Below are 26,967 nucleotides of genomic sequence, written 5' to 3' on the forward strand. Positions count from 1 at the left end.
CACAAATTTCATATGTGTAGTCAGAAATTGCCAGAAATGCCTTTTATTTAATTTTCCTTTAATTCTTAATTTAGCCTTTTAATTCTTTCCTTATTCTTAATCCCTCTTTACTCCCCCCTTGCGCACTTGGTGAAAACCATGCGCATCTGGATTGAGAATATTCAAAAGTATGTTTTTGTGCAATAACCTGTCATTCTTACCCTCCTCTGGTACCATATAAATTGTTCATAAGGCCTGTTTGTTATTGAATTTGAACAATTTACAACTGAGGTGGTCGTTCTATTAGCATCATTTAAAATACATTTAATTCGTCAATAGCATATTGAATCAAATCATAATCTTATAACTTAAATTGAAATCAAATATTTGTTAATAGCCAGTGTTAATCTTTTCTTTAATTTTTAACTGTAACTTTAAATTAATTACTTATACTCCTTTATTGACAAATTACATTCGAGTAGGCCTACCATTTATGATCTTTTTTTTATTTTTTTTATGTCATTTAGTTCTAGTTGTTAGTCGCTTATTCATTATTTTGTTTCTTTTTAAATCATTTATAATTTCTTTTCTACGTTGTTTTTGATATATTCTTTAATTCAATATTTTTCCTTCTGGTGGGGTTATTATTAAGTTGCTACTAGTATATTCAAGGGCTTTAACATTACCTTTAAATAAAGTTTGGTTGATGTTGACTTTGAACTTGTACTCATCTCTGTTGATTCTCTCTTCTTTGCACAACTTTTTGTGAGCTTTAGAATTTTGCAACTTTTCATTTAAAGTTCTTCTTGTCGTTTGTCTTCTTTTTATCATTCTGTTCATTCAGTTTCACCAGGGTGACTCTTTACAAGCCGTTGCAATGGGCTTTCCCTCGACGGCGAGGGAGGCTGTTACTAGCACGAGCCCTTGATCCCTCACTTCCTGTTGTGCAGGGTTGAGGCTTGTTGGTGTATTTTAAGTTGAGAGGTATGGATCAATGCACAAGCCTCTTCTGAGATGACAAAGCAGTCACTGGTTCTTTTTGTCTGAATCGTCCCAGAAACCTTCCTGGAACTGAACTGTTCTCATCTGTGAATGAAACCTTCATTATTTCTGTTAGTTCAGTTAGTGACAACAACATATTAAATCATCTGCTCATCTGGCCCATTGTCCTTCTTGGTGTCACCTGTAAAATGATCATGTGGGCTGAGTGGTGTTCTGTCCCCTTTTGGGGGTCTTAACCCCTATATTACTTTTTTACAATTAGTCAATTCAGCTCAGTTATCTCATTGTTTTGAGTCCCACTGTTAGCACACTATTTATCAGGCATCTTAGACAACACTCAACCCACTTTACTAAAAGACAATATTTCATACTTTTGACAAAACGTCAGCTCCTTCATGATATGCTGAAAAGGAAGTCAGATGTGTTATGCTCCTTCATATTCTGAAAGGAAAGTCAGATGTGTTAGGCGCTGCGCAAAATGCAGTACTGTTTTTTCTTTTCTTTTCTATTGCCACTACAGTTTCGACCAGGAAATTAACCAAATCCATCCATGGTCATTATTGGGCAGAATATGCCCTGTGGGCCAACATATTAAATTTAGATACAGCTGTAGGCAAAATAATGGATTTGCCTTGGTGTACACCATCTCTCACTCATTCATACTCAGTCACTCATTGGCCATCACACATTCTTCTTCCTCAGGTTGTGCTCTATATGCGGATCTTGTAAATTTAGCTGTGGAAATCCAAAGGTCTGACGGACACCGTCACACACAGCTACGCAAACACTATTCAGAAGTGTCAGTGATCTTAACGTTTAGTTTAACACCGTTGTTATAAACCCTTTTTTCTTTTTTCAAACTCTAATAGATTAAACATTTCAGAATAATAGGCCTTAGTATGGTGCAGTTGAGAGTAAGACAGCCAATTGTAATTTCTCAAATGCATTTTGTCATTTGTTTGGTCTACTTTTTCATATTCTTTTTGTTTTTGCTCATGAGCTGCTTTAAGAAGAAAATTGGAGATCTCTACCTAATCTTGGAAAATTGGAGATCTCTACCTAATCTTGGATCCATGGCCAATAACATTTCCATCTCATTTTCCCAGTTTCGACAGCATTTTTGATTTCATAATTTTTTGGGACTTTTGGAGTTATTTTTCCTTCTCCCATCTATCTCTAGAAAATTATTAAAACAAGATGGAGTGACCAGTATCTTTGTTTTGCAAACAAAAATAATAATCATTCTTTGACATTTTGTGTCTATCTTTTTCTTTGCCAGAGAATAATTCTATCAGGCTTTTTAGCCCTATATGGTTCTTTAATAGCCCTCGCTATTTCAAATCCAGCCTCAGTTTTAACTATTTGGTGAGTGGAGCACCCACTTCTCTGTATTTTCTTTTTCTTATAGAGCTGGACTTGTACCTACTGAAAAAGCAGAGAGGGTTAGTTTAGCAGAGAATATAAAGAATTGCTATGAGACCAGTGAATAATCAGAATGAATAACGTTAATATAATAATTAACCAAATTTGAAGCAGTCTCTAGAGTGTTCATAAGGTTTGTCACACCTGTGGTGCCCCGTAAGGGTCTGTTCTTCTGTTTTTAGCTTGGCTGTCGCTCTGCATGTTTTGCCAGCCGTCACTCAAAGGCCATTGCAGAGTGGAGAATAGGCTCTGTTGTTTCTCTGCCTCTTCTTAGTTTGGGCTTTTTATCGATCCTGCCAGTTTTGCATCTCAGTATTTCTCTTTGTCCTCAGGAAAAGTCTCAAGTGAAAGTTTCACCTTTTCCAGTCTTTGCATTAATTCAGTCTTTCTGAGTCTTTTTGATTGGTCAACTTCAGGAGGGGAGCTGAGAACCCCTCATCCACTCTCTGTTCTTCTCTCTGCATTTGTGTCTCTGCATTTGTGTCTTTGCCCTCTTGTTGCTTCCACAGGACACTGAAGCCAACTGCAATTTGAACACTCAGAGATCTGCATGAATCAAATTGAACTTTCACATATAAGCTATTAGTTCTTTATCACATTCCACTTTTTAACCTGCATCCTTCGCTATTCCTTTTATATAAAAATCTCACTGGTTGACCATAGCATTTCCCTCATTCTATTAGTAAGCAGTTCTTCATTGCCGGAAAAAAGCAATATCAGCAATCATTCTAACTTTGATTATCTGAGTATAATACATTTTCCCTATCATAAAATCAGACTTCAATCTTTCTTCTATATTTGCATGCAGTGTTCACAATAATCTAGTTTCTCAACGAACACCAATGAATTCCTCTTATTTATTTATTCTCAATTCACTTCTGAAGTATTCATGACTTTTGAAACTTGGTCCCTCAATCTTGCTAACCTTTAGAACTGCACCAGTTATTTTTCTCTTAACACAAACGTATTAATCTGCAATGGAATATTTTTCCACTCTGTCTTCAGGGATAATGAGATACAAATTTCATCAGATATAATATATAATATATTAAGCACGTGCAATCTTATTTATATTCATCTATTAATATATCATTACATTTATTGATTAAACATATATCTTATTATTTTAACTTATTTTATACTACAACATTCTATATAGTTAATATCTTGAAACAATTTGAAACAATTGTTTTCCCTTACTTTTCTTTTTTTTTTTTTCTAATACACACCATTTCAGTCCCTTTCATTCACTGGTCATTCACACGTTCTCTGTCCCTTCAAGCAACCAGGGTCAGAGGTCACTTATTTTCAACCACAGGCACAGTCACACAGGATCCTACAGGCACACCAACATGATTTCACACACTCTTTTTTCTCTACTCTGTCAGATCTGAACAATACATTACAAATGTCTGCAGATCAACCATCTATATAAGCTAAACTACACCTGTATCAATCAATGCCCACTTACAGGTATAAAACATCAATAACTGATATCCTTATATCAGTACGCTTGTCATCCATCAAGGCCCACTTGACAAGTGTAAAACTGAACTTATTCCATAAACCTCTGTGATTCACTTCCTCAACACAACAGAGTGAAATAAGACCTAACTTCTTCTGTGTTCATGCTATTCTTGTATCCATCAAGGCCCACTTACAAGAACCCACAGTCCAATAATTGATATCCTTATCAATAAATTCAAACCCTCTGTGTGCATGCTTTTTGCTCATCATCCTTCAAGGCCCTCTTGATGAACAAACACAGAACTTTACGTACGTCAAAACTCTTAGCGCTAAATCAGCATCCCCAGTAGTTATAGAATCCACTCAGGATTAAACAAGTACTGGCAAACACTATCGGGAGCTCCCCCACGCTATTACCAACTACTTGACATTTACAAAGACAATGCATGCAATTATTTCTGATATCAAACATCTCTTTTTAAGTTCTTTAAATTTGGAGAAGCTTTTTCTTACCACATCCGGGCCACTGGTGACCAACACATACCTTATTCAAAAGCAAAACTGCTCACCTCAAAGTACAGCGGCCACTGTTGTCTGTGTAAGTCACCAGCGATCCCTTCGTGGCTTCTTCAGCTCCTGAGCCACGTCCTGCCGGGGTCGCCATTTGTTGTGGTTTAATTCTTTCTTTTCAGGGAAATTACTTCAGAGATTTTCGATACCAGAAATATTAGACTTTATTAACAAACAAAGCCGAGAGACCCTCTGCAGAAAGACCCCTGCAGAAAGATTGTCCAGCAAACGTATATACCTACATCCTTCTCCCAAATATGGTAATACATTCTATAGGTATTTTGAGAAATAGTTTTGTACCATGTGACATTACTGAAATAGAATTCTCTGCTGTAACCACACAGCTCTTAGGTTCCAAAGTCACCCAAAGACATACACAGACAGAAAGGAAATAATAGTGTACAAAAAACAGTTAAATTACTTATTTTCTAAATAATAAAATCTTCAACATTACCAAACACTTTTGAAATGACTATACTAAAATCACCACTTGCTTTACAGATGATACTTCAATAAAAAATTCCAAAAGCTGGATTGTCTACACCACAAAGGAGAAGAAGCAGTATAGCTACATACAAGACCTCCAGAAGGCCATTCTTGGGAGAAGAATTGCAAGTGGGAGAGGCCTTCCCCGCAAACAGAGGCTCCGGTCTGGTGACCCAAGGCACTGGGCAAAATGTTTCTTCCATAAAGTGCTGTTTAAAAATTGCTGTATAACTACTTACAAAAGGCTGATTAAAAAAACGATTGAAGGCGGCGCACCCGGAATCCTGTATATTGGGCTCTTGGGTCGGGGAATTTGATCCTTATCTTCCAGACGCAACAGCTGGGGATCACCACTCTGTTGCCCACACCCAGCACAAACTGTCTGTAGGCGGCATGTCTGTACTGACGCTGTTCTACACCCGGCTCCTGGTTGTCATCAACAGCAAAAATGTCATTCCAGGCTGCACGGGCCAGCTTACTTATGCAATTTGCAGGTCTCTTACCAGGCCTGTGTCCATTTCTCTGCAATTGGTGCAAGTGCAACTCCATCAGGGTCCGGGCTCTGGGGTACCTCCAACATGACCATCACATCAAACTTAAGACCTGGCAACCTTGTCAGGACTGTATTCAACAGCCTGTCCTTCTGCACAGCCTCCAGGGAATGCAGTTTTACCTACAATACAAAATCATTTGTTAGTATATATATATATTTGGGGAAAAGGCTGAAAGTATCTGAAAGGATGTGTTGACCAATAATAAACAAACCTTCATGTCAGCTGCACGTCTTGAGCGCAGCTCCTGCAGCCTCGACTGCTCCTCACGGTCGACAGTTTTTGCTCCCTTCCCCCTTTCGATGGCCTCCTCCGCGGAGGTTTCTGCTTCTTTGATGCGGCCCCAATCACACGAGGGATATCGGACGACGCTGATGTTGATTCCTGCGATTATCATGAGAACAGTTGTCATAATTATATTTCACATAATTATCAGGACATAAATAAGCCTACACGTTGTAAATAGTGTAGACGAGCGCAATTTGCAAACTATTAGGATAAATTGCAATAATCATGTCTAGCGACATCATAACGTTATGAAACCATCATCAGTAGTTCATCTTCGATAGCACAACATACAATTATGCAGTAGCCTAATATTTGTATGAAATCGTGAAACATTACCTCGTCAGTAGACATCTTTGGAGGCTATCTGTCTGTTCGATGTCCGTCGCCTCCATCCTACTGAACATGGACCGGATCAGGCCGTGAGTGCAGAGACGGCTCTGCGTGAGTGGTATTTACGACAGTAACGTAAAATACAAGTACTCCACAGCGACTCTAGGGGTCGCTGTTTGACAAAAATGGAAAACTGCGTAGTGTTAAAAGCACTGCAAACTGCTATAGACCTTATGCGCCAGAGAAACGAGGGAGCCGCCATCTTTAGAATATTGTCTTTTAACTTACGTTTTGCGGTCGCTCTGTATGGCATTGCTGTCCAGGATTAATTCGCTTTTGAAGTGGATTTACTTAATGTAAATTTAACAAAAGTTATCATGAGGACTGTAATGTTTAAAGCAGATGACTAAACAAATGTCAGTCGACCGGGAAGATTTTAAAACGAGCCGTTCATTAATAAACGCAAAATCGCTGTGAAAATACAGACCGGAAGTCAAAAGATAACGAGCGCAGTGCTGAAAAGGGGCGGGGCTACATAAGGTCAATAGTGAACACTAACTAGCAATTTAAATGTTGAGCAGCAAGCTCATTGGCTGCAGATGCGACAGGAACCAATCAGATTGTGCCATGTAGTTAATGATTTGAAAGTCATCAGGTTGCGTTAAAGACCCATCAGCCTGCGCCATCTAGAGTTTCATGACAGAACTTGGTATATATCCTAAAATGTTTTCTTGACTTGTATGGTTGGGTTCACGGCATTTTATCCTATTGTCTCATTGTTTTTTTCGTCTACAAGCAGCTCTTCTAGATCCCCAAACGCTCAGTATAGTCAATGATAAACAGCTCATTGTTAAAACAGCATATTGTTCATGACAAACAGCACTCCTGATCAACCACTCCATTCTCTTATGTCGACTGTGACTTATGTTATTATCTTTGATGTTTGTCTTTTATTCTGCTTTTCTTTTGAAGAAAGAAAGTGAATCATAACTAAATATGGAACAAAATGGAGCAGCATCTTTCTAAACTCTCATGTCATTAAAATGGAGATGAGCATTAAAGAACAACAGAATAATGTCTTGTGTGGGATATTTATGGGAAATGTTATGTAAGCATGTCACATTTTTCGCTATGTTTCATGTCATTATCACTTCTTGCTGTGACGTTCCTCAGGGAAGACTTGAAGATTACAGTGAAAAACTGTGTCCACATTACAGGGATTTTTATTATTGCTTTGCTACTATTTTTACAAGCAAGTGGTACATTTATAGTACTAACTCTTCATACTAATCTGATAACAGATCAGCAAAAGTGCACATTTTTATTACACAGTAAGTATTTCATTCACAGTCTGAATGCATGAAACTGCCTTTCATAATGCTTTAACAATCACACTTTTCATTTCCATCTCTTCTAATTCAGACTTTAAAATGTTAACAAAGAGCACACAAGAGAGACACAATCAATGACTGTGCAGACATCAGTTTTATTAGGAGGGAGACCGTTAGCAATGTATAGATAATACCATTACATACATTATAGAAGCCAGTCAGTTACATAATTAATGCAAGTCTATTTTATAATGTGTCAACTGTAGCATGCATTACTATGACATCTTTCATTTAGCAACAAGGGTGATTTGAAACGTGTATCTTGCATTGTTGGCCACTCAAACAACTGATTGATAAAAGGACTAAATTGATATAAAAAAATATATATATAAATACTTTTGTGTTTTGGTGATTAAACCAAATGAAAGCAAGAGATCAGGATTTGAAAGAACGACGAACGGTGTTACAAGTGTGATCAATTTTGAAGAGTTTTGAAAATGTACACATATCCCATGAAAAACTCAAAATATCAAAATCTGAGGATAATTCTACAGCATCTCTATAGTATGGAACAAACCTCTTCATTGAACTTGGATTATGAGTTATGGAAGCAACTCACATTGTCAAGTGACATTGGAAGCATGTCATATTATAGAAAAACTTTACAAATGTATCTGACTAAATGGAAATCTATCAAATGCACATAACCTGTAGGCTTGGAATATGTCGGATTGTTCTGAGTTCAAAACTTAACATTCAGAGATTAAACTAAATCCTTACTAAATGAATATCTTTGTTGTTAAATGTTGATTCTCAGAGGAATAGATTTCGCTGTGAATGTCAGAGACGTCCTTGAATATTCTGATGTCTGACCATAATTTATCATTTCATATGGATGAGCAGATGTTTTACTGAAGTAAACTATATCCTAATTAAATCACTGTGCTGAAATGCAAACTATAAAAATATATGGATTCAAATATGAGTTTGGAGTTATGCTGTTAAACCCCAAAATTACAATCAGATTACACTGATGTTCAAGAGAAAGATCAACAGTGACATCTAAAGGACAAACTCAGTCAGCACAACAAGCCCAACAGAACATCTGTCTGTCTGTAGGCAGGATTAATACAGACACTCATACATGTGTTTCGTTTACTTATCTTAAAATACTTTGACCGGAAGTGTGATTATATCGGTCTCTAGGTAATATGGTGTTCTCTTACGAGAGGTCTCTCGTACTGCGTAAGATATCTTACGCTAGGGGAAAATTCTTTTTCCGCGAGATATTGAAGCCAAAAATTATCCTTAATTTTGTAATAATGCAAAACGCGTTGCGGCAGCATACAGACATAGGCGAGGCAGCTTGCGCGCCTATTGGCTGCTCTGCGGCAACAGCAGCAGCCTATCGAGCGAGGCCTGGCGTGACGCCAGACCCAATGAGGGTGCTTCGCGCCCGCTGCGTCACGTCCCGCCGAAACGGGCGTGGTCTAGGCCTATAAATACCGCTCGCAGGCAGCTATTATCTGATTTTTCATCCTTCAAGCAAAGCACACGCATCGCTGGAGCTGGAGAAGAAGCCGCGCCGTCTGAGAGAGAGCACCTTCAGCGGGACGAGTCACTGAAGTCGCTGGCCGCGCCGCCTTCCTTGCCTTCCTGCTGCGCTATCCGGCGTAATATCCTTTCTCTGCTACTGTGTTTATGTATGTGTGTGTGCTCGCCGCCGCGACACACACTCTCATTGCACTAAAAGAGCTGGGCGTCTTTTTGAAGACGCCCCTTTTCCTGAGGATCACGTAGCTCTCGCGCTCGCTGACGGCGACTGCCCTCACTGCGAGCTAGTTACTGCCTATGGTGACTCTGAGGACTCACCTGGCATCCTTCTCCGAGACTGCTCCTCCGCCGACTGGAAATATCAATATTGCAGCAAACGAGCTTGTTTTAATACAAGCGCGCCTGCAAGCAAACGCCGAAGAAAACATGTTGACGGTATTATATGCTCGTGCATCAGAAAGCCTTTGTGTTCCCCCCTGTGGCTCAGTGGCGGAATCTTAGGTTTTCCGCACGAGAGACCGGTGTTCGAATCCCGGTCTAGCGGCAGTTAAATTATGCCGCCAATGCTTCGCTCTGTCAGTTCCCTGAAAGGCGACTGCAGATGTGCATTTTGCAGCCAACGAGCGCGTTGTACAACCCGCTCGCCTGCACCCAAACACCGTTTCTATGGTTTCCATGCGTCACTGGCGTAAGGAGAAAAGAGAGTGTTTCTGGTCCCGCCGCGGACGGACCGACCTCCATTTTCTCGTACATTTCTCATTCCCCTCTGAAGTTCGGGCGACTGGAAATGTCAGTATTGCAGTGAGCAAGCCTGTTGTAATACACGCATGCCTGCAAACAAACGCCAGCACGTTGAGGCTCTCTGATAAATACTCGCGCTAACTGAGTTACAATGTGTCTCCCCCTGTGGCCCAGTGGCAGACTCTCAGGTTCGATCCTGGGTCTACCGGCAGATAAAATTATGCCGTCAATACTCGCTCTGTCAGTTCCCTGAAAAGGCGACTGCAGATGTGTATTTTGCAGCCAACGAGCGCGTTGTACAACCCGCTCACCTGCACCCAAACACCGTTTCTATGGTGTTCCATGCGTCACTGGCGTAAGGAGAAAAAAGAGTTTTCTGGTCCCGCTGCGGACGGACCGACCTCCATTTCCTATACATTTCTCATTCCCCTCTGAAATTCAGGCGACTGGAAATGTCAATATTGCAGTGAACGAGCCTGTTGTAATGCACGCAGGCCTGCAATAAACGCCAGCATGTTGACGCTCTCTGTTTCTATGGCAACTTCTCGCTCGTTCAGTTCCAGTAAATGTGACTGTTCCAGTGTATTCTGCAGTAAACAAGTCGGCGACGCAGCACGCTTGCCTGCACACAAACGCCGCTTTTACGGCTACCCAGATAAATCCCATAAGTGTGAATTTTCTGGTGTCCCGGCCACGGCCGATGGTGTTTTATGTGTAGAAAGAATGCCCACTGCCCAGTGCCCATCTCTACACACAAGCACAGCCCGTCACACAGGGCTCGCGCACATAAATCGACTCAGATCGATTGCGCATCAAACGTGGTAAATGTGCCCACTACCCAGTGCCCACAAACACTACGTTATGCATGTCTCACGGTTTCTGTAAAAACGAAACCAATGTGCATTCGCTTCACTCAAGCGATCAATGCTTTCGGTGTGGTAAATGTGCCCGCTATCCCGCGCCCACATCCACGCACAGGCATGACAGTTCCTACGGGACTCGCCCAGCCCTCCCCCTCTTGGTTGACCGCCGCAGAGGAGTCGAGCGCGGGTAATCTGCCCGCTGTTATCAGCGCGCCCCTGCCTCAAATGTCACGAGCGCGACGCTTGTGTTACAGCACACCGAAGCCGCTCCATCGCTGAGCGAACGGAGCACGCTTCGTATTCAACCCCTAGCTATTCATGCAGATGCATGGGCAAAGCTGCCTGGGGTTTCGAAGTGGGTGCTAAGCATTATAAAAAGAGGCTATTCGCTGCAGTTTCGCCGACGCCCTCGCCTCTATACGGCGCGCGTCGAGACCACGGTAAAACAGAAGTAGCACATTTACTTCGAGCCGAAGTGGCGAAACTATTGAGCAAAGGGGCCATAGAGCCTCTCTCTCAAGTTCAGAGCGAAGGAGAGCTATACAGCAGATACTTCCTGGTACCGAAAAAAGACGGGGGTCTCAGACCCATACTAGATCTAAGGCAACTGAACAGAGTGCTTGTGAAGCGACAGTTCAGGATGCTCACGACCAGAAAAATCCTCGCGCAGATTCGCCGAGGAGACTGGTTCGTGTCAATAGATCTGAAAGACGCGTATTTTCAAATACAGATAGCGTCACGTCACAGGCGATTTTTGAGATTCGCCTTCGAGGGCCAGGCATATCAGTACACAGTCCTGCCGTTCGGTTTATCCCCGGCACCCCGTACATTTACGAAGTGCATGGATGCGGCGCTCGCACCCCTCAGAATGAGGGGCGTGCAAGTACTGAACTATTTGGACGATTGGCTGATTCTAGCGCAATCTCGCTCAGTGCTCATAGAGCACACGACCATTTTACTCGATCACCTCAAGAATTTGGGTCTCAGAGTCAATTGGGTGAAGAGCTCTCTGTCCCCCAGTCAGACGATATCTTTCCTGGGCACAGAGTTGGACTCGCTGTCCATGATAGCGCGACTATCACCACAGCGCGCGGTAGACATTCAGCGCACAGCGAGCTCGTTCCGCTGCAGCGCGTCTGTTCCGCTCAAGAAATTTCAGAAGATGCTGGGTCTCATGGCCTCAGCATCATCAGTGCTCCAGCTGGGCCTGCTCCGCATGCGCCCGCTGCAGTTTTTGGCTGAAAGCGCGAGTCCCACGCCAAGCGTGGGCATCTGGTCTGCTTCGCCTCAAGGTCAATCAGAAGTGCGTCACAGCTCTGAAACCTTGGAGGGCGGACGACTGGTACCAATCAGGTGTAAGCCTGGGGACTTCCTCGAGGGTGAGAGTGGTGTCCACGGACACATCCACCTCGGGATGGGGAGCGCTGCTCGAGGGCAGACCGTTCTTCGGCCAGTGGTCAGAACGGGAGAAGCTCCTGCACATAAACTGCCTCAAAACGCTGGTAGTAGACAACGCGCTAACGCGTTTTGTCCCCAAATAAAAGGACGCCACGTCCTGGTCCGCTCGGACAACATGTTTGTGGTGTCCTACATAAATCGCCAGGGCGGCCTCAGGTCCAGGAGCCTGTACAGGCTAGCAGAACGCCTCCTGGTATGGGCTCAGCGCAACCTGCGCTCGCTCAGAGCAGCGCACGTGCCAGGGCTCCTAAATATAGGACCAGACAGACTGTCCAGGAACAATGTTCCGGCAGGCGAATGGTCTCTACACCCACAGACAGTCCAACTGCTGTGGAAGAAATTCAGCAGAGCGGAAGTAGACCTGTTCGCGTCTCAAGAAAACGCTCACTTTCCGGAATTTTTCTCCAAGAGCAGGGACGCGCTAGCTCATGTATGGCCTTGCCGCCCGCTCTATGCTTTCCCCCCCGTCTCTCTCCTGCCTCAGGTGATAGAGCGGATCAGGGAAAAAGGATGCTCAGTACTGCTTGTAGCACCGTTTCTGGGAAAACCAACCTTGGTCCCCAGTTGTGATGCAGTTAGCGAGCACTGCCCCGTGGCCAGTGCCAGTGAGGAGAGACCTCCTCTCTCAGGCCCATGGCTCGGTCTGGCATCCTCACCCGGAATTGTGGTCCCTTCATGTCTGGGCCATCAACGGGTACATGTTGAACTCCCTAAGGGAGTATTAAACACGATCACGCAGGCTAGAGCTCCGTCTACGAGACGGCTCTACTCCTCGAAATGGTCAGTGTTTTCGGGCTGGTGCACAGCCCGTGGCGTGTCACCCACAGACTGTGGAGTAACGGAGGTGCTTTCCTTCCTACAAGAGCTGTTGGATAAGGGCAGGATCCCTTCCACGCTCAAAGTTTATGTGGCGGCTATAGCAGCGTTCTCAAGAACAACGCTTGGTCAGTCAATAGGAAGGAACGATTTAGTCATCCGCTTCCTTAGAGGGGCTAAGAGACTGAATCCTCCCAGACCTCCCTCAGTCCCCGTATGGGACCTTTCTACGGTACTGGAAGCCATGAAAGGTGGACCATTCGAGCCTTTACAGACGATTGATCTGAAACATCTGTTTTTCAAGACTGTGTTTCTGCTGGCTCTCGCTTCAGTGAAGCGCATAGGGGACTTACACGCGCTCTCTGTGAGCGCGACGTGCATGGAGTTTGGGCCTAATGACTCAAGAGTTATACTCAAACCTAAGCACGGTTATGTTCCGAAATCCCTCAACACACTGTTTAGGGCGCAGGTTATCTCCCTGTCAGCCCTACCGGTCCCTGATGAGGAAAGGGACGCGGGCCTCCTTTGCCCAGTCAGGGCATTGCGAGCTTATGTGTCTCACTCGTCTGTTTTCAGGCAGACAGAGCAGCTCTTTGTTTCGTTTAGCGGGCGTTCTAAGGGACTAGCCGCATCAAAACAGAGCCTATCCAGATGGATAGTTGATGCTATAGCGCCGGCATACGCCTCCAAGGGCATGCAGTGCCCGTTGGGTGTCAGAGCGCACTCCACGAGAGGCATGGCCTCTTCGTGGGTCTGGTCGAGTGGGATTGCCTTGCAAGATATTTGTACGGCGGCGGGCTAGGCCTCCCCGTCTACATTTATAAGGTTTTACAACCTAGAGGTTCCCGCCCTGCAGGCCAGGCTGCTGTCGGTCTAGTTAACCAGTATTGTCTGACCTGATGCTATCAGCTCAGAATGCTGCGTCTACTGAGCACAGCTCGATGATCGACAGTGAAAAGCAGTAGCACAAGATGTGCCTGGGCAAACTGTGTAAGACCCACATTTCCCCATCAGTTCAGGCCGTACCCCGCCCTGTCTGTATGATGAAATTCGCGTCTAAGCGACGCTGCCATATGTGGAAGAGTGCGGCTTCGCCCCTCCCTCTTCCCGGACTCCCTGTGAGTTCCCTGGGTGATTGTGCACTATATGAACCCCGGGCTTTCGCCCTTGGGTCTTTGGTGTCAGATCTCAGCATGCACAGCGTTTTGCATTGGGTCCCCTAGCGTAAGATATCTTACGCAGTACGAGAGACCTCTCGTAAGAGAACGTACTCGGTTACTAACGTTACCTCGGTTCTCTCTAGAAGAGGGAACGAGTACTGCGTATCTTGCCGTGCATGCGCACGCTCTGGTTGCTTCGATGATGAAAAACCAGATAGTAGCTGCCTGCGAGCGGTATTTATAGGCCTAGACCACGCCCGTTTCGGCGGGACGTGACGCAGCGGGCGCGAAGCACCCTCATTGGGTCTGGCGTCACGCCAGGCCTCGCTCGATAGGCTGCTGCAGTTGCCGCAGAGCAGCCAATAGGCGCGCAAGCTGCCTCGCCTATGTCTGCATGCTGCCGCAACGCGTTTTGCATTATTACAAAATTAAGGATAATTTTTGGCTTCAATATCTCGCGGAAAAAGGATTTTCCCCTAGCGTAAGATATCTTACGCAGTACTCATTCCCTCTTCTAGAGAGAACCGAGGTTACGTTATTGCACGAGGCAGTGACATGGAGAACAGCGACTGTATATGACATTATTGGTCTCACACACTTTAAGTTATTTAATGTTTTAACTTCAGCCTAAATATACACTACCAGTCAAAAGTTGGAACGGACACTGAAAGAAAAGTGGCCACACATTTCACACAAAAAGGCAAAGGGTCTAAAACATTTTCCATCACATATTTCCCATTTTTGCGTCAAAGTTCATATTTAATAGTTGGATGACTGTAGTATTATTTTGAAATCTGAAAATAGCCAAATAAATGTGCATGAATGTCCAATTTCTGACTGTCAATGTGTAAAGTTTAAACTTAACCACAAAGCCAAAATCACTGTAAACAAGTTTTTTTTTTCATATTTTATCATCCCTCAAAAATACACCAAAATGTGGATTAATTTCTGAATAATTCCTATCAGAACAATAGCTCTATTTATAATAAATCATAGATTAGGAAAAACACTACACAGAGCTCATAATATATACAAATAATGCAACATACAAATGCTAATACTGTAAAAACTAAGTAGTTAATGTTAAATGACGTGTATGTTCACTAAATGACATATAGCAGCCAGTATAATACTGAATATAAGAACAATAAAAACACAGATTTCATTATTTAGGAGCAAAATGCACATAAGATCTACAGTACCTGAAGTACAGTTAAACAAGCTTAATCTGTTTAAGTATATAACCTCACTGCTTACTGTAACACCTGAGGGTCATAATCATACAAATGTGTGTTTATGTACAGATTAATAAGCTGATTCAGAAGCAGACTTCCAGAATTGACGGCACCAGTGTAGTTTGTAACAATACATAGAGTGCGAATTATGAAATACTAAAACATATTTCTGAGATGTGTGTGTTGCACATAATGGAAGACAATGTCAGCATTTATTGTTTTAATTTTTTTTATGTAATTGATTTTATTTTTTTCAGACAACTGTGCCAGATTACGCCTCCATGTGACTTAACCCCCCCCTATCAGGCCCTTGTGCTCCTATAGCGTGATGCGAATGCAAGGGTAGACCATCGAGATACAGCGGAAAGTCTCAATCACTCTGATTGGCTGATTGCCAAGTCAATGTGTGAATGCCCACAGCCCACTTCTCACGCTCGCAATCACGGCACGGATCCTGAGTGGCTCGTACCGCAGGAAATGGAGTGGCTAATTACAAAGAAAACAACGAACACACTCAGACGTCATCACTGTCAATCACATATCAATTAAAATGATGAAATGAGTGAGCCGCTTATTAAAGAGCTCACAGCTCGATTCAATTAGGGTGTATAAAACATCAGACACGTTTTCCAACAAGTACAGACCGTAACTAACCTAAACTGTTTATGCTGTGCCTCATGTTGATTTAACCCATGGCACATGGTAAAAACCTCATTTGAAAAACATGACTAACTACATTTTAGCAAAACTATACATCCAATTGACTGCAGTGTGCTGAAATGAACACTAGTGGCAGTAAAACAGCAACAACTATTTCTTTTCACAAATTACAATCACAGGGGCAGATTGATGATTAATAAAGACTCATTTTCACGCCAATCCTTATGAAATACTGTTATGATCTCAAAACACTTTTACCATAGTGCAACCAATACATTTAGACATTTCCCAGACAGCAACATGGTGTCGGCCCAGATCCGGCCCACATCTGGTGTGTGAGGAATCCATGTTGCTGTCTGGGTTGCAGCACATGTATGGCTTTTCTAAAGCGTTGTGAACAGCTCACCTGGTACCAAGGCCGTAGCTAGAGTAAAAAATAATATATATATATATATATATATATATATATATAACAAAAGCCCTGCCTGGTACAGCATTGCACTTGCACTTCACATGAAACACGAGTCACGATAAAAGAGATCAAAGACTTAAGCAAGCTAAAATGCTATGGTTGCTTTAGCAAACGTGTTTGTTTTGGAGAACATTTAATGCGCTTCTAGTGCCTTTGAAAGTTCAAGAAGAAGCGTAAAAAATAATATTACATTTATCCTGTTTTAAGCATATTTTTACTGTAAAAAAAAAAGAAAAAATTGTGATTAAGAACACTATTTTTAATAGTGTATTTCTGGCAGTGGTAGAATTTGAGGTATAGTATGTAGTATTTCATGAATGTAATGCAAACTTTACTTGAAATTATAATATATGACTTCTATTATTATATTTCTAAAAGTATCAGTGCTGATGTCAATATAAATTCTTGGCACATGTGACACTGGAAACAAAAACTATACATAATGTACACCATGACAACACGGCTCCCAGAAACCTTGTTTTTACAATCTCTGGTCTCCCCTACTGGACCCTTTTTGATGCGGATCATCATGTTTATCATCGTGATGATTCCATCATCAGTTTAGGAATGTTCTCGGTTCAATATATTTCACATTCTATCATCTAATGTCCAACCACTGTAAAATCATTTTAATTCATAAACCAGACTTTGTGAAGGGTTCAAATAAAAAAAGTGAAACCTGAAAGGGTCATGACACAACAAATAGCTATTCATTATTAATAGTTCATTATAAGTAAATCTCAAGGAACATATTAAAATAAATACATGCCGTGACCCCTTTAAATAAATGAGAAATAAAAAATAATACTTTTTTGAAGTGCAACTAGGTGCTTTCTAGGTGTATGAACCTCTAGTTATGTAATATAAGTCTCTGGGTTTACTAATCCATGCATTGTCATTACAGCGAAGTTGAACGATTGTATAAGCTTCCTGAAAAAAAGTGATATTATGACACCAGCCTAATGTTAACACATAGCCTATTATGCTAAAGACTTTTTTTTTTTTAAACTGTGTATTATAACATTTATTTATGGAAGCTTGTTTCCACCACGGAATAAAACAATTTAAAAGATAATTGTGACTTTTTATCTCACAATTCTGAATTTTTTCTCATAATTGCGTAATACAGTCGCAATTGACCCTTCGCAGGGACAAATCATAATCCGCCATCCGCCGAATCCGCCATTTTTGTCCGACAAAGCAGGAGTAGACTGACGTCTTTCCGCGGTTAAAACAACATTCCTTCTTATGTTTATTCATGTTTATTTGATGCTATAAATGAACTAGAAAGAAGAGATGATCGGTTCACGAGCAGCTTTAACTGAGGCGACACAGCGATCTGTCAGACACATTAAAGAGACACAAAACGGAATTTATTGTTTAAATTTCTTTTAAAAAATGACCAAATTTGAAAGTTGAGTCAGCGCGTTGTCAGTGTCCTCTCTGCTCCACGATGTATTTTGCAAGAGTAACTAAAGGAGGCGAGTCTTTGCAAACGGTCAATTGCGAGTTATAAAGTCAGAATTGCATGATATAAAGTCATAACTGTGAGATGTAAACTTGCCATTGTGAGAAAAAAGTCAGAATTGTGAGATTAAAAGTCTATGTCATGACCCTTTTAAAGCTACACTGTAATTTTTTTAAGTTGATTCTTAGCAAAAAACACTTTGTTCTTTCAAAAATTATATATGCTCATTAATGTATAATTACTTCTACCAACTAATCAAGTATTCTCGTAAGCGTAGAATCTGCCATTTAGAATACATACGAGCCAGTCACTCGAATGGCGGCAGCCATGTTGTGCCTCCCATCTTGAAAATACATTAGCCAAAGAGGGACATACACGTTTTTACACTCAGTGGCACCGTGACGAATGCAAGGGGGAGATTACTCGCAACTGCCGGCAGATCTGAAATAATACGGCCACCGTAGGAGTTAAAACGCCCTCGTAATGGGAGGGGCTAGAAAGTAATATTCAGTTGGTAGTCATATACAATTTCACCGCTAGATGGGAGAAAATCCTACACAGTGTAGCTTTAAATAAATTAAAAAAAAATAATAATAATTTCCCCAAATAAAATACATTTAGAATACTTTTTTGAAGTGCAACTACTTTTCTAGGTGTATGAAAAAAAGGTCATAACTGTGAGATGTAAACGCGCAATTATGAGGAAAAAAGTCAGAACTGCGAAATGTAAACTTGCAATTTGCAAGAAAAAAAGTCCGAATTGTGAGATTATAAGTAAAAAAAAAAATAATAATTATGTTTCACAAATGCTGTCAACAGACCTGTTTTGAACCAGGAACATTCCTTTAAATGTATAGGCACTTAAATCCTCTTTTTTTAAACACTGTTTCCAGTACATGTGCGCTGATGATTCAGACACTATCTGTGTGCGCTGGATGGACGGTCCGTCAGGGGTATGGTGGTCCTCTGCCGAGGGCACAGGATCTTGACGAAGGCCCTACGGAAGCTGCTGTGGCACAGCGGGTAAAGGAACGGGTTGATGGCTGAGTTCAGCCACAGCAGCCAGAACGTCACCTCGTACCAGTGATGCGACACACAGTCTCCTCTGCACGCCGCTCGCACGATCATCAGCAGAGTGTACGGCGCCCAGCACACTGCGAAAACACACACGATTATCGCCAAGGATTTCGCAATCTTCTTGTCCTGCCTCAGACGCGAGCGCTGAACGCACCGCATGGACAGACCGTCGCTCTCCGAGCGCTTCTTCTTGCTGTCTTCAGTCTTTTTGAGTGTCAGTGAGTTCCAGTAGATCCGCACGCTCACGCCTGTCCTCTTCCCGTACAGAGCCGAGGCATCCTGCCGCTTTGGAGAAGGGGATTCTCTTTTACTGCCGAGCCTCCTCCGACGGATGCTGAGGTAGATGCTGATGTTGAAGAAAGCCACGGATAAAAAAGGCGAGAAGAACTCAACCACTGAAGCAGAGAGCAGGAAGTACCAGGTGTAGTAGAACTCGGCGAAGCACTCGTCGTCCGGCACGCGACTCCTGCCGGTCAGCGGCTCCCAGAATAAGATGGCCGGTCCGTACAGGAGGAAGGCCAGAATCCAAACCGCTGCTATCTTCACCACAGCGAAGTGGGTCATTCCTTGCTTGGCACGATAAGATACCTGAAATCAGGGAAATAATGTTGAATAGAGTTAAACCACTGTTTTTATCAGTTTTGTTTTGTCCATCATTTATACAATTATTTATTGCAAAAAATATATAAACTTGAGGCTTCGGTGTTCTTTAAAATGAAAAAATAGATTTGTGTTTTTTTTTATGAAAATACACATTGCCTAAATATAAAGTGATTTTTTAGTCACACGTATCAATTATTTGAACATATAAACAGCCATTTCTTTAAAATAAACTCTTTCTTGAGGGGAAAACAAAGGAATTGACATGCTTTTAAACATGCTTTTTAAATGGCACATGAGCTTTGTTAACAGGACTGAGAAAACGTGCATCCATCTTCTGTTTAACCGCTCCTCAAGCCCGAGTTGAAGCCCAAGGACATCCAGCTTGTAAGACGTGTTAAGAAGAGTGGCTACTAGAGGAGGTAATGTGTTAATGGTAAAACTGTTTTGAAATGAACATTTGCAACCATCTAAGAGAGCTAGCATGTTTAGCACTGGTGAAGAAATAAATACTATTGGCTTTCTACCGAGGCAGATAACATGGCCAAGTAACTAGCTAACATCAGCTAGTTTCCCACTTCACGTTACTTCACAAAGCTGGGGAGAGCAGACTGTGTTTCTGTGATTTAGTACAATAATTAAATATAGCTGGTAGCACTTCTACTTTAGTTTAAGTCTTCCACCATTGTGTAAAAAAAATCAGACAGTTTGTGAGTTGTACAGAGAAAGAGAGAGAGAGAGAGAGAGAGAGAGAGAGAGAGAGAGAGAGAGAGAGAGAGAGAGAGAGAGAGAGAATTTAACAATCCTTTTATTACAAAAATCACAAAAACAAGTCACATACTTTTCAATCTAATAAAAAAGTCTTACATCAACACTTCTGAGATAACCAGTTCATTATCAACTAATGAACACAGCACATCATCACAGCACCACTCAATTTCAAAAATATTCAATGTACTCATTAGTTTATAAAAATTAAACTCAATTACAAGTCGTGATTTTACCATTTTTTTAAAAGCTGTTATAAGTTCTTGTTCTCCTTTCTGTTCAATTTTATTTCTCCTAGTTATATAAATGGCTAATTTTGCAATACCAACAAAAAAATTAAGCAATTGACATTTGTATTTTTTCTTATTGGTATACATACAACCAAGAATAAAATCCTGCTTCGTAAAACATACCTCAAAAGATTCAAAAAGAAGCTCTAGAAGACTAAACAAAAACGGAAGTCTGTTACAAAACATAAAACAATGAAACACAGTCTCCCTTTCATTGCAAAAAGGACAATTCTCACTAACATTTGGGTTCAACATTGCCACAAAAGAATGAACTGCTATAGCCCCATGGAGTATCCTCCATTGAAGATCTCCAACTCTTTTAGGTAACGGAGGTTTGTACAGAATCCTCCACACTGGTTTTGTTTTTTCAGTGATCTCTAAAGTGTCTCTCCATACAGTATCACTTCTATTTAACCATTTAATATTCGTCACTTTCACAATACTTCTGTACAATGCTTTCCCTTTAACTTCAAAGAAATCAATTTGCACATCAATTTCCTTCTTCAACAAGGGATTAATGTCATTAAATGAAGAAAGATCAGGTACAATACTTATATCTGGGAAAAAATCTTCACAATCTGGAAATATGCATTTCTTACTGTACTCATCAAGTAAAAATCTTTCTTGTACATTCAAAGCCCCCTGCAGTTTATCTAAAAAACATTTAATGTATCGTGCAGACTTTACCTTTAAAAAGGCTGAAACTGCTTTTACATCATTAAAATCAGGACCTGCCTTATTTATAATGTGTTTCAACTGTGGAGATCCACTTCTGTACAACAAACCCTTAAGACCTGGCATTTCATCACCAGATACATCAAAACGTGCTCCGCACACAATGGGCTTTTCGAGTAACCAGTACAGGGACATTAATGGTTCCATCCATTGAGGCTTAAACAGACTCCATATTTTAAAGAGACTTCGATAGAAAGCAGGAACTCCTCTAAAATCAAATTTTTTAGAGTCCATTAAAAACAAAACATTGTCCAGGCCAAGTCCACTTATTCTTCGCAAAATACATTGAGCCACTGGTCTCCATACCAGTCTGTCAGATCCTAGAATAAACTTCTGCAAAAACTGAAGACGATAAGCAGCACATCTACTTGAAAAATGCACTAGACCGTGGCCTCCATCTTCTTTAGCCAGAAACAAAACGCTTTGAGGGATCCAATGCAAATTGTCCCAAAAAAAGTTCACTGTTTCTGTTTGAATTTTTGCTAAGAGACCAACCGGAGGATCAACACATGCCAGTCTATGCCACAGGGAAGAAGCCGCAAGATTGTTGATAATGAGTGTGCGTCCTTTAAAAGACAGCTGAGGAAGCAACCATTTCCATTTTTTCAAACGTCCAGTTACTTTGTCTGCCATTCCTTCCCAGTTCTTCTGCATGAAGGCTTCATTGCCTAAGAAAACACCAAGATACTTCAACCCATCTTTTTTCCATAATAAGCCTCCTGGTAGAATGGGATTTCCTCCTTCCCATTTTCCAATCAATAAAGCATCACTTTTCCCCCAATTTACAATTGCTGATGAAATATCCTTAAAATCATTAACAATCTGTCGTAACATTTCAACATCATCACCATCATTTATAAAAGCAATAACATCAGCATATGCAGATAAATGGAAAGCATTGTTACACTGTGGCAATGTTAAACCCTTTAACTTATTTCTTAACATGGACAACAGTGGTTCTATAGCCAGCACATATAACAGCCCAGACATGGCACAACCTTGTCGAACCCCTCTCTGTACATTAAAGGGAGCACACAAACTGCCATTAATTTTAATCACACTCTCAATATCACAATACATTGTTTTAATCATATCAATAAAATGTGAATTAAAACCAAAAGCTTGTAAAGTATGCCACAAATAAAGGTGTTCTACCCGATCAAATGCCTTCTCTTGGTCTAGAGGAATAAGGCCAATATTTATACCAAACAACTTTGAAACTTCTAAAACATCTCTAATTAAAGTGATATTATCAAAAATCGATCTATTTGGTACACAATATGTTTAATCGTAGTGTATCACCTTCCCTATTACTTTACTCAATCTTGTAGCTAATGTTTTAGATAGGATTTTATACTCTGAACACAGGAGAGAAACAGGCCTCCAATTTTTTATATTTTGAAGATCACCTTTTTTGGGCAATAAAGTAATAACTGCCCTTCTGCAACTAAGGGGAAGAACCCCATTAGTAAGGCTTTCATCAAACACTATTAAGAGATCTTCTCTTAAAATGGGCCAAAAAGTTTTATAAAATTCAATGGGTAACCCATCAATCCCGGGAGATTTCCCATTCTCCATGCCCATCATTGCTGTATAAAGTTCTTGCTCTGTCAGAGGTAGTTGCAAACTTTCATTGCTCTCTTCATCAAGTTTTGGCAGACCTTCAAAAAAACTACTAATAGTCATCTTTTCATTTATCAGATCAGCTGTATTTAATTTTTTATAAAACTGTACAGCAACTTCCCTTATCTCAGAAGTCTTAGTTAATTCCTGTCCTGTATCAGAGACCAAGGAATGAATTATTCTGCTTTGACTATTTTTTTTTCTCCATACTGAAGAAAAATTTGGAAGGTGCATCCATTTGTGTAATATTCTGGAAACGTGAGCGAACCAGCTGTGCCTTAATGTCCAACAGGTTTGCCAATAAAGTTTTATTCGATGTCAGAGCTTCAATGTGTTCTTTTTTGCCTGTAGATGCAGACAAACTGTACAAATCAACTATCTCAGCCTCTAAAGTATTCAATGATCGAGTTATTTCTCTTGTAACATTAAGACTGTATTGCTGGCAGAAGTTTTTAATTTGTATTTTCCCGCAATCCCACCACTGTTGTAAAGAGCTATATAAATACTTTTGTTGTTTAAAAACATCCCAGAAAAAAGTAAAGGAATCTTTAAAATGGTTATCATCAAGCAAAGACGTATTAAAATGCCAATAGGCACTGCTTGACTTCACACAACTTACTAATACAGAACAAAGAACCGCACTGTGATCTGAAAATCCTACAGGATTAATTTGACAAGATTTAAAAATATTGAACTGGTGCTTAAAGCTGTAAAACCGATCAAGACGTGCCAAAGACAATGAATTATCTTTACAATGAACCCATGTGTATTGCCTTAATTTTTTATGCATTTTTCTCCATATATCACAGAGATCAAAAGTTTGAACAAGTTGCTTAATAACTCTTTGAGATGCAACATGCGGTTCTAAATGATTTCGGTCTACTTTATCATTCTCGGTACAGTTAAAATCTCCCCCTAAAACTAAGAAATCATCTGTATTTAGGCTTTTCAAAGTAGTGTTGACTAGATTTAAGAACAAAACTCTTTCCACTCCACTTTTAGGAGCATAGAAATTTAACAATAACTTTTAAAAAGCGACCTTTTTCAATTTCAACAGATTCAAAAGATACTGGAGTCATATTTTTAGAAAATAAAATTGCAACACCTCCACTTACAGAGGATTTGTGACTAAGAAAAAGTTGACCTCCCCACTCTCTTTTCCAGTCCACCTCATTTCTTTGATCACTATGCGTTTCTTGTATAAACATGACATCAACAGACTTCTGATTTATATATTCATACAACATCATCCTTTTACGAACATCTCTAGCTCCATTTAAATTGAGAGTTCCAAATTTTAGCTGACTCATTGTTTTATTTAGGTTCAACAAGAAACTCAAATGGGAAAAGACAGAGATTATGCATATGGTAAAAAAAAAAAAAAGCTTAGGGGTTTAAACCATGGCATTCTTATCATCTCTAGGATTTTGTTTTTTTAACTTGTTTACAAATTTCCGTAAACGATACACTTCAAGATCTACGAAAGCCCCTTCTTTTATCAAATATCTGGTGTCCTTCACAAACTGTGCACTATTAGGAAAATAATCCTCAATTTGCACGCCTTTTAACCCTTTCGTTTCCTGAAGAAAAACACGAATGTCTTCAGCTTTGTACAAAACATTTACTGCTTCATTTTGAGAACAAGCAGAAAACTCTGAACACACAGAAACGCAAGAGTCAGAATCATCATCGTCAGAAGCTATGATTTCATCTTCAGCAGCATCATTTACTTTGATTTGTTTACTGGTTTTATCGTTTCGACTCTTTCTTCTTTTAATTGGAGTTTTGAAAGTTGATTCAACTTCCATATCCAATCCACAGTCATTCAATCTCAGATCTTCCTTTACAATTTCTCTGTCTTGTTCTACAAGCACAGAAGATAATGTACTCAACCCCACAGCACTCTCTGCTGCCGCGGACTCTGCCACAACACCTCCATCATCAACAACAGTAGAACGTACTCGGTTACTAACGTAACCTCGGTTCTCTCTAGAAGAGGGAACGAGTACTTGCGTAAGTATCTTACGCTAGGGGAAAACCTCTTTTCCTCGAGATATTGAAGCCAAAAATTATCCTTAATTTTGCAATAATGTAAAAAGCATTGCAGCAGCATGCAGACATGGGCGAGACAGCTCGCGCGCCCATTGGCTGCTCTGCGGCAACTGCACCAGCCTATCGATAGAGGCCCCTCATGACGTCATAACCAATGAGGGTGCTTCGCGCCCATTACGTCATGTCCCGCCGAAAGTGGGTAGGGCTATAAATACGGCCCAGAGAGGCTGGTTTGGTCAGTTGTTTTCATCGCTGAAGCGAATCAGAACGTGACGCATGCACGGCAAGATACGCAAGTACTCGTTCCCTCTTCTAGAGAGAACCAAGGTTACGTTAGTAACCGAGTACGTTCTCTTACGAGAGGTTCTCTCGTACTTGCGTAAGTATATTACGCTAGGGGAACACAGTGTAAAACGCCGTGCGTGCTTGAGACATAACACTAAAGTCCCAAGGGCAGGTGCCCGGGGCTCATACAGTGCCTAATCATAAGGGACTCACAGAGAATCCGGGAAGAGGGGCTAGAATAGCATCATTCCTGTAATATAGAGCTCTGATAAGAGCATATTATATCAAGTGTTCCACACAGCCAGGGCGAACTCGGCCTGGACTGATAAATATGGGGGACTTACGCACTGCCCACAGAAGTATACAGACGATCAGTGATCGACGCTCTAGCAGTTTCAGCATCCTGAGCCGATAGCATCGGGCGGGCAATACAGAAAAATTAAACCGAGAGCAACCTAGCTTGTAAAGCGGGAACCTCGAGGTTATAAAACCTTATAAATGTAGACGGGGAGGCCCAGCCAGCCGCCATACAGATATCTTGCAAGGCAATCCCACTGGACCAAGCCCACGACGAGGCCATGCCTCTTGTGGAGTGCGCTTTGACACCTATCGGGCATTGCAGGCCCTTGGATGTGTAAGCTAGCGCTATAGCATCAACTATCCATCTGGATATACTCTGTTTTGACGCAGCTAGTCCCTTAGAACGTCCGCTGAACAAAACAAAGAGCTGCTCCGTCTGTCTGAAAACAGATGAGCGAGACACATAGGCTCTTAACGCCCTGACCGGGGGCAAAGGAAGCCTGCGTCCCCTTCCTCTTCAGATACCGGCAGGGCCGACAGGGAGATCACCTGTGCCCTAAACGGTGTATTGAGGGATTTAGGAAAATATCCGTGCTTTGGTTTGAGTATGACTCTCGAGTCATTAGGCCCAAACTCCATACACGTCGCGCTCACTGAGAGCGCTTGCAAATCCCCTATGCGCTTCACTGAAGCGAGAGCCAGAAGAAACACTGTTTTGAAAGACAAGAGTTTCAGGTCTATTGACTGTATTGGCTCGAATGGGGCACCTTTCATGGCTTCCAGAACCGTGGAAAGGTCCCAAACGGGAACTGAAGGAGGTCTGGGAGGGTTCAGCCTCTTAGCTCCTCTAAGGAAGCGAATGACCAGATCGTTCCTTCCTAATGACTGGCCAAGCGGTGGTTCAGCGAATGCTGCTATGGCCACCACATAAACTTTGAGCGTGGATGGGGTTCAGCCCTTATCCAGAAGCTCTTGTAAAAAGGAGAGAACCTTCCGGCACCCCACAGCGTGAGGGTGAAGTGCCACTCGCTGTACACCATAATAGGCCAACGCTTTGCGTTGCGGGCGTCGACCAAACTGTAGCGAACAGCCTCTTTCTATAATGTTCAGCACCCACTCTGATACCCTGGGGAGCTCTGCCCACGCTTTCGCGCGAGTGGCTAGGGGTAGAATGATATCTGGGCTCTGGTCGCGACCTAGTGGCGAGCGGAGAGCAACGGTGTGCTGTAACATGAGCGCCGCGTTTGCAGCGTGTGAGACTGGGGGCGCGCTGATCACAGCGGTGTGCTGAGAGAGAGCGATCGTGGTGAGCCCCGTGGGGTTTAATATGTCTGTGAGCGAATGAGGGCGCGGGACAACGGGCCCATTCATAACGCTGAGAACA

General features: G+C 41.7%; 3 protein-coding genes across 4 annotated transcripts in view; 1 reads left to right on the top strand and 2 right to left on the bottom strand.

The window, feature by feature from the left end:
- Positions 1-26,967, bottom strand: part of LOC309501938 (dynein regulatory complex subunit 7-like) — a 143,227-nt gene that overhangs the window by 39,413 nt on the left and 76,847 nt on the right. The window lies entirely within an intron of this gene.
- The window catches only part of LOC309502032 (ribonuclease inhibitor-like), a 116,664-nt gene that overhangs the window by 6,376 nt on the left and 83,321 nt on the right, over positions 1-26,967 (top strand). The window lies entirely within an intron of this gene.
- LOC309501979 (histamine H3 receptor-like) overlaps positions 18,295-26,967 on the bottom strand; it is a 48,479-nt gene continuing 39,806 nt past the window's right edge. The window contains exon 3 of the mRNA XM_082174282.1: positions 18,295-19,518. Coding sequence (XP_082030408.1) covers positions 18,772-19,518 — 747 coding nt within the window. The 3' untranslated portion in view covers positions 18,295-18,771. The remainder of the gene's footprint in view (positions 19,519-26,967) is intronic.

This window comes from Leuciscus leuciscus (genome assembly GCF_965113295.1).
Source record: "Leuciscus leuciscus genome assembly, chromosome: 6".
Taxonomy (NCBI): Eukaryota; Metazoa; Chordata; class Actinopteri; order Cypriniformes; family Leuciscidae; genus Leuciscus; species Leuciscus leuciscus.